The sequence below is a fragment of the Phyllostomus hastatus genome, unplaced genomic scaffold (assembly GCF_019186645.2).
Source record: "Phyllostomus hastatus isolate PE091 unplaced genomic scaffold, TTU_PhHast_1.1 phas_contig_468, whole genome shotgun sequence".
In the NCBI taxonomy this organism is placed as follows: Eukaryota; Metazoa; Chordata; class Mammalia; order Chiroptera; family Phyllostomidae; genus Phyllostomus; species Phyllostomus hastatus.
In genome coordinates, this window is record NW_025333884.1 from 3,196,973 (window position 1) to 3,208,350 (window position 11,378).

The following is an 11,378-nucleotide window of genomic DNA, read 5'->3' on the forward strand; positions in this document are numbered from 1 at the left end:
CTTAAGGCTATTTGTGTTTCGCGCTGCTCAATAAAGTGAAAAATGTCTCCCAAGATGGGCCAGCAACTCCCACAGGCATGGCTCTTCCTGGAAAATAAAAACCTTGGGATTCTTTGCCTGCTTCCACATCTTCTACTCCACCTGAACAAAAGGAAACACTGGTGTAGAATACGATGACCTTTTGGGAAGGAATATCCTAATCAGAAATGGCCATCTGTGACAACTAAGCATGATTCTATAAAGCGATTTTCAAGACAAGTGAGTTAGACACTGAAGAAATGGTAGTTATTCTTTACTTGCCCCCCAAAGTAAGACAGTGTAACTGCTTGGTTTGGAGCTCCTGCATTACATATGATATGGTAATTGATGTTGTTACTGCAACCAACCAGAAGCAGGGGGAGAGGGGTCCTACAACTCACTGCTTAACCAAAAAATCTCCAAAATCAGAGTTCACTGGAAAAGAAAGGAATCTTTTATTTAATGGCAAGTTTCTGCCTAAAAATATCTGGGTAAAAAAAGTAAGGGGAAAGAAAAAGTCAGTGTATGACATCAGAAAGTCTCATTACAATAGGTTCAAGAACTGAAAATAACACAAGAACAAAAATCTGTTCACAGTATTATTGCCAAGGTCTTTGGAAAAATGGGAAGCTTCTGCCTCAAAACCTGTCCCCTCTAAGACACTCAAGAAAAATCACCCTGTCCCCCTCTGCCAGTTCAATTCAAGGTTGTATCAGGAATTTTTCCCACCCAAAAGTATCATAAGTATAGGTGGTTTAGCTGGTCTCCAGTTCCCATCCAGCTCCTGGCATCTTTCAGAATCAGCATCCCCATGCCTGCAGTTAAGGGGTACACTGGCCACTGTTGGCAGGCTTGCTGGTGACCACTGACACACCTACGCACTGAGGGAGAGGAAGGAACCAACTATCTTCATGCTTTCAAGCACACTCCATTTCAAAAGTCCCCTCCCAGAATCCGATTCACATCAGAAGCCAGTGGGAGTATCCAGCCTTCCTAGCAATGAAGGCCAGTGTAAACTGCCTTTTTCCCTCTCCTGGCAATGATGTAGCAAGGGGGGCAAAGTCTCCAGTCACACATGCACAGTTCAAAGCCCTCCCCTATTTCGTGGCGAATGTGTCCTGCATTACAATATGAAATATGAAAGTACTTGTTGAAGAAAAAAATGAAAATAGGTTACAAGTGGGGAGGGGGGGGAGTAGAATGGGGGAAAGATACAGGGAATAAGGATAATGGTAGGTACAAAAGACAGACAAAGGGAGGCTAAGAATAGTATAGGAAATGGAGAATCAAAAGAACTTATATGTACGACCCATGGACATGAACTAAGGGGGAGGATGAATTCTGGTGGCAGGGGATACGGGGCAGAGGGGATAAAGGGGAGAAAAGAATAGGACAACTGTAATAGCATAATCAATAAAATATACTTTAAAAAATAATTACTCAGCAAGAACAGATGAGTCACTAATATATCATTAGTAAATCTCCAAATACATATGCAATGTATATGAAAGCAGAATAATGTTACTCACATAACTAAATTTAAGATATTGCAGTTATCTATTAGAATGGAACATAAATCATTGTTTACTTCCAGAGTAGTGAGGGGTGGGAGAGATTAAAATGGCCATGAAGTAAATTCCCAGTGACAGTAATGGTCAGTACTGTGACAATGGTGATGGTTTCAATGTCATGTATAAGTGAAGACTGATCAACTTTTATACTTGAAATGTGTTTAGTAATTTTAATATTTTAAAAGTCAATCAACATTTTTAAAATGTGTACATGCAACTCATTTTGAAAATAGGTTTAGCAACCCTATATTCAACTCACATTCTCATTTCTTCTGGGTGATGTGTTGCCTTAGTAACAGCAAATAATGCAAAAAATAACAAACTCACTGAAAGCAACAGCACTGTGGCTGGGTCAAAACTTTTCTTCATTTTTCTTCACTTTTCTTCATTTTTCTTTCTACTAAGGCACCAGTGGCTCTGACATGAACATCTCAGAGGTGACAGAAATTCAAAAACTTTTTAAAAATTTTTACTCATTTTAGAATGAGAAAGGGGAGAGAGAGGGACAGGGAGAAAAGAGGCAGGGAGAGAGGAGAGGGAAAAGAGGAAAAGAAATCTGGATTTGTAGTTCTACTTCTGTGTGCATTCGTTTGCTGCTTTTGTATGTGTCCTGACTAAGAATTGAAATCAGAACCTTAACGTAACAAGATGATACTCTAACCAACTAAGCTACCTGGCCAAGGCCACAAAACCTTTTGATTACATTCAATGACAATGACTGAATCAACAGAGATAAATAATCCTTCAGATCCTGCAATTTGTGTACACACCGATCCTGCAGTCTTTTTCTCAGAAACGTTTCTGGATGCATGCTGAGAAAATGCACATTCTGTCTAGTTGCCTTAGTCTCCTCCAGCACCTGTCATAACAGTTTCTCTTGCAATCAGTTTCCCTCACCTCTAGGGTGTTACCACTTGACCATCCCCCATGAAACTGCAGACATTAGAGCACATGGCTCTTTGCAAGGTCTGGGCCAGAGATCCCTGCAAAAATATTGCCATCCTTTACAAGAAAAAATTCATGCTGTTCCCAGACATATTGAGGTTGGCATACCTACCCCTTCTTTGTAGTGATGTCCATGTCTTCTGAAACTCACACTATTGAAGCTTCTCATAAGAACTACAAAGCCCACAGTCTTGCCTGGGAACACATGAGCAGGAATGCAAGTCTGGCAAAAACCACTAAGTTGATTTCTGCACTAAACTGTCCCCACAGAGGCAGAGGAAGTTGAGACACACATAAAACTGTTCACATCTTGATGCTTGTGGGGCCCAAAACTGCTTATGAATTACCCCACAAAATAGAGCACCCAAAATTAAAGAAGACTTGGGGGAAAGTCTTCCATTACTTTACCAAGCCAAGGAAGATCATCTAGGCAGTTCCTGCACTGGTGATTTGGACACTCAAAAATGATCCCTGGTTATGTAAAAAAGAATGTCCTGCAAAAATGCAGTCCTCTTACAAGCTGGCATGTAAATTCAGATGATGTTTTCTGGGCCAAAATTAAGTCATGTCAATGCACCAAGTAGTGAGAGAGCAAAGAAAGACCTAAAAAGCTAGGCTACTCCTAATTTTCTGCAACAAATCACGGGGAAGTTACTTTTTCTGAGCACATCAGGGATGATGACTCATGGAATCTCTTGGAACCTTATAGCTGGTACACAGGAAATAGCTTCAACAAAAATATGCAGTGACACAGATGTAAAAAAACACCTGGGTAAAAAAAGGGCAACCTGGATACACATGCTTCACATATGAAAGGTTATTATGGGAACCTCTTTACTTTTGAGGCTTGGCTGTATGAGATTTGATTCAGGCAAGGCTTCACAGAATTCCGTTATTGTTAACATGAAACAAAAATCCTGTATATGTCCTAACATCTATGCCCTTCTGCACATTCACTGTACTTTAATAATAAAGCCTTTCTCCTTTGTGAAATCTCTCATGATAGCGCAGGCTATTTTTACTGCGATAAGTACTCCCACATTCACTGCACTCATAAGGCTTTCCACCTGTGTGAGTACTCCGATGATAACGTAGGCTAGCAAGACAACGGTAAGATTTCCCACATTCACTGCACTCATAAGGCCTTTCTCCAGTGTGAAGTCTCTGATGAGAATGAAGGCTACTACTACTACAAAAAGATTTCCCACATTCACTGCACTCATAAGGCCTTTCTCCAGTGTGAAGTCTCTGATGAGAATGAAAGCCACTAGTACTGCAGTAAGATTTCCCACATTCACTGCACTTATAAGGCCTTTCTCCAGTGTGAAGTCTCTGATGAAAATGAAGGCCACCACTACTGCGATAAGATTTCCCACATTCACTGCACTCATAAGGCCTTTCTTCAGTGTGAACCCTCTGATGACAATTAAGGGCATTCTTTCGGAAGAAAGATTTCCCACATTTGCTGCACTCATAAGGCCTTTCTCCAGTGTGAAGTTTCTGATGAGAACGAAGGTGATCACCTCTGGTAAAAGATTTCCCACATTCACTGCACACATAAGGCCTGTCCCCTGTGTGAATTCTCTGATGATAATGGAGAAGACTTTTATTGATAAAAGATTTCCCACATTCACTACATCCATAAGACCTTTTTCCAGTGTGAATTTTCTCATGTAAATAAAGGCTACTTCTTGTTTTGAATGACTTCCCACATACACTGCATGGGTAGGGCCTTTCTTCACTGTGAACTGCCCAATGACAACGAAGTAGAGCCAATTTTTTAAAAGTTTTCCCACACTCACGGCACTGATTTGGCTTTTCTCCTGTGTGAACACTCTGATGATAATGGAGATGAGTGCTATTGGCAAAAGATTTCCCACATTCATTACATTCATAAGACTTTTCTCTAGTGTGAATTTTCTTGTGACGATAAAGGGCATTTCTTCTTTTAAAAGAATTCCCACATACACTGCACTGATAGGGCCTTTCTGCAGTGTGAACTGTCTGATGATAACGAAGTTGAGACAAGTTTTTAAAAGATTTTCCACATTCACTGCACTGATGGGGCTTTTCTTCACTGGGAACTCTCTGACAATAACAAAAGCTAGAAATTCTGGAGACATTTTTTCCACCATCATGGCACACAAAACATTGTCTTCCAGTATGGACACCCTTCTTTTCAACATATGCACGACTGCAGCCAATGGCTTTTTTACATACACTCAGGGTGAAATAATTTTCTCTGCTTTGAATAGTGTTTCCACATGGTGACATTTCATTTGGGCTGTCCCTGGTGTGAGCAGCCTCTTGTTGGAGATGTTCTGACTCGGTGAGGATGTCCTGTCCAACCTCCCCAAAGGTAAAAAGCTTCTTGGACACACTGCCATTGCAGCCCTCTGCAAGTAGGATCCTGTCCCCATCTCTTCTGAAAGGCTTCTCTTTCACGTGGTGCTCTTGGTGCTGGTGACACTTTGTACTGATGTAAAATCTTTTTCCACATGCCCCACACTGCAATGATTTCTGGCTGTGCTGTGTTTCCTGCTCTTTAGTCATGTGGAAAATGTATCTCAGCACTGGCCCACAACTCTCACATGGGTGGCTCTTCTGGGAAGACAAAGCCACCTTGGGATTCTCTGCCTGTACCACTCTTACAGAAACGTTTTGTTCAATCAGTTCTTCCACGTCCTTTGTTCCACAGCAGCAACCTGAACAAAAGGAAACACTGGTGAAGTATATGTTGACCTTGTGAGGAAGGAATATCCTCAGCATAAATGGTCAGCTCTCACAGTTAGGCATGATTGTATGAAGTCATTTTCAAGAGACGTGAGTTACGCACTGAAGAAATGGCTGTTATACATTACTTGGCCAAAAGGTACAGCAGTGTTAGTGACCTCACCAAAAAAGAGACAGGCGCGTAGGATGAAACACGAAGTAGATAGTCAGGGTCTACTACTACTCTTCCACAAATGGCTTCCTGTAGGATCTTTCCTGCTGGTGAAGAGAAGCTGTGTAGAACAATTTGAATGAGCTCAACCTCATCGAGATCAATTATACTAGAGCCTGTGATGTTAAATGTCAATGTAATGATATGTGTGCTCTCCAAGGGTCTGTACGCATAGACCAAAGTTAGAGTGAAATAAAAAAAAAAATAAAACAAAACAAAACCTGTATTAAAAAGAGTTTGAGGCCTTGGCTGGTGTGCATCAATGCAATTAGTACCAGCTTGCAAAATGAAAGTTTGCTGGTTTGATTCCTAGTAAGGGCACATGTCTGCATTGTGGGCCAGGACCCCAATTAGGGTTGCACGAGAGGCAACCGATCAATGCATCTCTCACATGTAGAATGTTCCTCCTCTCCTTTTCCCTCCTTTCTCCTATCTCTAAAAATAAACACAATCTCTAAGAAAAAGGAAATGGTTGAGGAACAAAGTTTAGATAGGTGAAGATTACCTCTGGACTGGAAATCTGACTAGAAATGATAACTCAGAACTGAATAGTTGACACTTTGTCAACAATAAACAAGCATAAGTAGAATGGGGTGAGGAACTGGCAATGGTAACAAAATACTAATACAAAATGGGTTGCTAGTTATTACTTTAGCAAAGCCCATGCGCCTAACCCTCTCCAACACCCCTTCACCAAAACATGACAGCTTCTGCATCCATTCTGTCATGGACAGAACTGTGTTTCTCCTAGACTGCACAAATGCAATGTTGCCCTTAAACCCCAGTGGAGCCATTACATGGAATACACATGATATAAATTCAAAGAGAAGAACTGAAGAGATGGATGACCAGCATTATGGCAGAACAAGAAAGCACAAGAGACCACAGAGAAAAGGTCTATGTGAGTAACTTCAGCAAGATGGACGAATAAGATATAAGAGAATTCTCCATTCTTCCACAACAAGTAGATGGCTATCACACACACACACAAAAATCAATCATGGAGGAGGGGAATATAAATCTAAATAAGACAAACAGAAAATCAGCCTTGACCAGGTAGCTCAGTTGGTTAGAGCAGTGGCCCCCAACTCTGACCACCGACCCATACCACTCCTCAGCCTGTTAGAAACTGGGCTGCAAGTGAAGCTCCACTGAGCTAGGCCTCCTGTCTCTTCCTGGACGCGTCCACAGTGGGTGAGCAAGGAGCTCACTTGAGCTGCACCTCCCAGTTCCCCTCCCCTCAACCCCCTACACTCCCATGCCACCCACCCACCTTCTGGTAAAAAGGTTTCTGGTGCCAAAAAGGTTGAAGACTGCTGGGTTAGTGCATCGACCTGCTAACCTAGGTTGTGGGTTCGATCCCTGGTCAAGGCACATACAAGAAGCAACCAATGAATACATAAATAATTGGAAAAACAAAGTGATGATTTTTACTCTTTCTCCCTTTCCCTTGTCTCTCTAAATTCAATAAACAAGCATACAAACAAACAAACAAACAAACACAAAAGACAAGCAGCAAAGCAATGTGCAAAAAACAGAGAAGACCACAGAAAAGATGACAGGGAGGATGGGTTACCAAACAAGTTTGAAGACAGCAAGGCTCAAAAACAAGGGTCAGAGTTACATCTATCAACTGTTATGACTGTACTCAAGTTGGCCTTAGTGGACTGTTCTGTGAAAAACACAGGAAATTTTTGTTTTAAAGAACTAGAGAAGGCCTTGTAACATCCATGAACTCCACATGGTTTACAAATCAGAGGACCCTACAGAGTTCCTCAGCACAAAACTCAAAATACCATCCCTTTGTCCACAGCCTAGTCCAGGAAGAACCAAAAATTCAGTGCCACCAAAGACTTCAAAACCCTTGACTGTCATTGAAAAGAAATGCTGCCAAACCAACAGTTGACCTGTACATTTTTTTCTTATTCTGACCTCACCTCATGTAGCATCAAGGAGACTAGGTTGGTGGGACTTGTCTAAGACTGAGACACAACACCGACTCAGGAGACCCTGAAATCCACATGTAGATGAATCTATCCCTCTAGCCAGAATTAGTCCATAAAATGGAAAGGAGTTACTGCTTCATCAAATGCATACAACTTAATAGAGGATTAAAAGAAATACTAAAAACAAGGACCTGACCAAAAGACCATAAGAATTTCCCAATAATCAAAAACACATGGATTTCAATGTACAGCCTGATAAGGAATCCAAAATATTTACTTTCAAAAATATCCATGAGCCACCAGAGAATACAAAGGGAACCAACTTAAACAAGAAACTGGCACAAGAACAATAGGAGAATACTGGATACAAAGCAAAATTTAAATAATAAAACAGCACTAATTGGTGTGGCTCAGTGGACTGAGTGCTGGCCTGTGGACCAAAAGGTTGTCAGTTCAATTCCCAGTCAGGGCACATGCCTGGGATGAGGGCCAGGATCCCAGTAGGGGCCATGTGAAAAGCATCCACACACTGATGTTTCTCTCTCTTTCTCTCTCCCTTGCCCCTCTCTAAAAATAAATAAATAAAATCTTTCATTGAAGATAAAAAGAAATGAAGAGTCCTAACCAGGTTGCTAAGTCAGTTGGAGCATCGTCCCAAACATCTAAAAGGCTGTGGGTTTGATTCCGGGTCAGAGTACACAAATAGTTTGCTGGTTAGGTCCCAGTTTGGGGTGTATATAGGAGCAACCAAGCAATTTTTCTCTCACATCTTTGATTCTCTCTCTCTCCCCCTTTCTCCCTCTCTCTGTAAAATCAATATAAATATCCTCAGGTCATGATTAGAGAGTAAATCAAGAAATGAAAAAAGCAGTCAACTTTACAATCGCATTAAAAACAAAATATGCAGGATAAATTCAACGAAAAGGTGAAATGCCTGCACACTGCACACTATAAGACAGTGATAACAGAAAAGGAAGAAAAGTCAAATGAGTGCAAAGACAGCCACTGTTCTTGGATTTTAAAATCTAACATCGTTACATGTCTATATGACCCAAATCAATCTACAGATGAAATGCAATTTTGGTGAGAATTCCAATGGCATTTTACACAAATAATAAAAGAATCTTGAGAGGTATATGACCATCAAAAGACTGACTTCAAATAGCAAAAGCAAATTTTGGTGGCATTACACTTCCTGACTTCAATGTGGCTCTACAACAAAGCCACAGCAAACTGTGTGTTATTAAAATGAACACCGACCAATACAACACAACAGAAAACACAGAAATAAACACAGGAATGATGTTCAACTAATCTTTGACAAAAGAAACACAAGACATATGAGAAAGAAAAAATTGTTTTCTTAGTAAATAGTGTTGGAGAAAATGGACATTTACATGTAAAACAAAAAAACTGGACACCACTGATAAAAATGAGCTCAAATTTCATTAAAAATTCAATGTGATTCCTAAAAATTAAAACTCCTTCACACAACCTACAGACGTTTTAGAGATTAGCTTTTTAAAACATCTATATAATTATGTTTTAAAAGATTTTTACTCACTTTCATTCTCAAAAGAAAAGAGAGAAAGAGAGGGAGAGAAACACCAATGTGAGAAAGAAAAATCCATCTGTTCCCTCCCACATGCAAACTGGGACCTTGGACTGCAACCCAGGCATGTACCCTGACATTGAATCCAACAGGTGACCTTCCAGTTTGCAGGACCTAGCTCCAGCAGTCAGGGTGAAGATTTCTTTTTCCAAACAGTCTTCTGAATGTGAAAAACACCACCAGGCAAAAAAGCAAAGATAAACAGTCCGGGCTAAGACAAATGAAAAACCTTCTTCACAGAACAGCACTTAATATAATGAAATGAAAAGGCAGCCCTGACCAGTGTGGATCAGACTGTTGGGCTTCATCCCCCAAAGCTAAAGGTGGCCTGTTGGATTCCCTGTCAGGGCACACAACTGGACTAAGGGTTGAGTCCCTCAGGGGGACAGGAGAGAGAGGAGAGAGGATCAATGTTTCTCTCTCAAATCACTGTTTTTCGGCCTCCCTTCTCCTCTATCTAACAATAAAAGTCAATATAATATACTACTACTAATAATAATAACAAAAAAGAAAAAAAGGTAACCCCAGGATGGGAGAACATCCTTGGACATCATATAAAAATATGGCTTTAGGAGATATTGTGGGTTCAGGTTAGAAAAAGTCACATAAATTTATAAATGCTACTAACAAACTAACACCTTAGCCTGAAAAACAAAAAACCTGTCTACGTAACTTAAAAATAATTTATCCCTAAACACTGGTACCCAGCACTTCAGCCTCATGAAAAATTGGCAACAAAACACTTGCTGAATGCAAGCTTGCCATATTGAAATTGAAATGTGAAAATGTAAAACACACACATACATACACACAGAAAGCAATACCTGCAGAGCAAATTAAACAAATGAGAAAACCTGTGTACTGATAAGAGAAAAAGAATTAATATATAAAATGTACAAGGGATTCAAAAGACTCATTAGCCAAATTGTAAAGATTATTTCCCAAAATATGTATATACAAATAACCAACAAGAAGAGAAAAAACATTTTTTCTCATAAATCCAGGTGGTATTTATTAGTCTCCACACAACATTATAAATGACAAAATCCTTCCCTGTGAGTTCACTAAAAACAGGTACAGGTGTTGAAGGGTGATAAAAGAGTGGTGCAAACAAAGCAGCCCTACCAAGGAAAGAAACTGCTCAGAAACCTGGAAAATCAAGCAGTGCTTATGCTCCACGAATGAAGAGGGAGTAGCCCCTAGAGAACAGGGGGCATAAGGAAATGCAAAGCCTGGTCCACACCACTGGCACAGTGAAGGCATTACCCAGTGAAGATACAAGCTCAAAGTTCTCCAGCATCACATCCAGGTACAGGCGTCTCTGAGCTTCATTGAGGAGACGCCATTCTTCCCTGGAGAAGTACAGGGCAATGTCCGCAAAGGTCATACCAACCTGTCACAATGGAGACAAATGAATGAAAAGCTATCTATCTGAGATCTCCCCACACCCCATCTTACTTCTTACAAATCTTCCCCTCGCTGTATTTCCTCCAGGGCTCCCCAGTTCAATGTGGACATCGGGCCCTAATGCCAATGCTGCCTGCTCTCTCATCACAGTCCCATTCATTACTGTTATCACAGTCAGCAACAGCAATGTGGCCAAACACAGACAAAGGTCATCGAAGCCCTAGGTTATGATGACTGACTCCCATCCTTCCTGCCACATTGTCCCAGATCATGCCTCCAAGACACAGCCAAACATGAGCTTAAGATTCACCCCATTTATCCTCACATCAGGGCACAAGATATCCAGCTCACACTTCCTCTAGGTGTGCACACCATTGTGGAATGTCTGCCTCCTGCACATCTTCAGACCCAAGGATCTCTCCCTCAGGTCTGCCACCTTCCTGCTGCACACAGCACGGGCAGCTCTCTGGACTCACCAATGAACTAGGCATACGGCAGCCAGAGAGTGTTTGATATGTTCCAGCAGGATGCCGCACATCCCCAGATTTCTGATGAATTTCATACCCAGTAAATCTCCGAATTATTGACTCTGAAGTCCACCCTGCCTCCTCTTAGCTCTTCGCTTCAATAATCCTCACCGAGATCCGCACGGGAGTTTCAGCTACGAATAAACCCTGCCCACTCTGCTCTGTACTCGCAGTGTCCTCAGAAACCGCAACACTTCTCTCTCCAAAGAGCCTTCGTCTCCGACCCAACCAGGAAGCTGGAGCTGCAGGGCGTCCGCACACGGGATGCGGGGTTCGGTGTGGTGAAGCAGTTGAGGTGGGTGGAAGTGTGAGGGGACGAGCACTTACCTCAGCCGAACGTCTCAGCGGGGGCCTCCAACACACTCTGAGCTACAGGCCCGGACCTAGCGGCGGGAGAAGAGGTCGCCA

General features: G+C 41.6%; 1 protein-coding gene across 1 annotated transcript; it reads right to left on the bottom strand.

Annotated features, from left to right (window-relative positions):
* Positions 1 to 3,497: 3,497 nt before the first annotated feature.
* LOC123822923 (zinc finger protein 501-like) lies at positions 3,498 to 5,330 on the bottom strand. The gene is made up of 3 exons (XM_045845093.1): positions 5,321 to 5,330; positions 4,015 to 5,239; positions 3,498 to 3,630 (listed from the first exon to the last, which is right to left on the bottom strand). The coding sequence occupies exons 1-3, from the start codon at positions 5,328 to 5,330 to the stop codon at positions 3,498 to 3,500; spliced, it is 1,368 nt and encodes a 455-aa protein (XP_045701049.1).
* Positions 5,331 to 11,378: the final 6,048 nt, after the last annotated feature.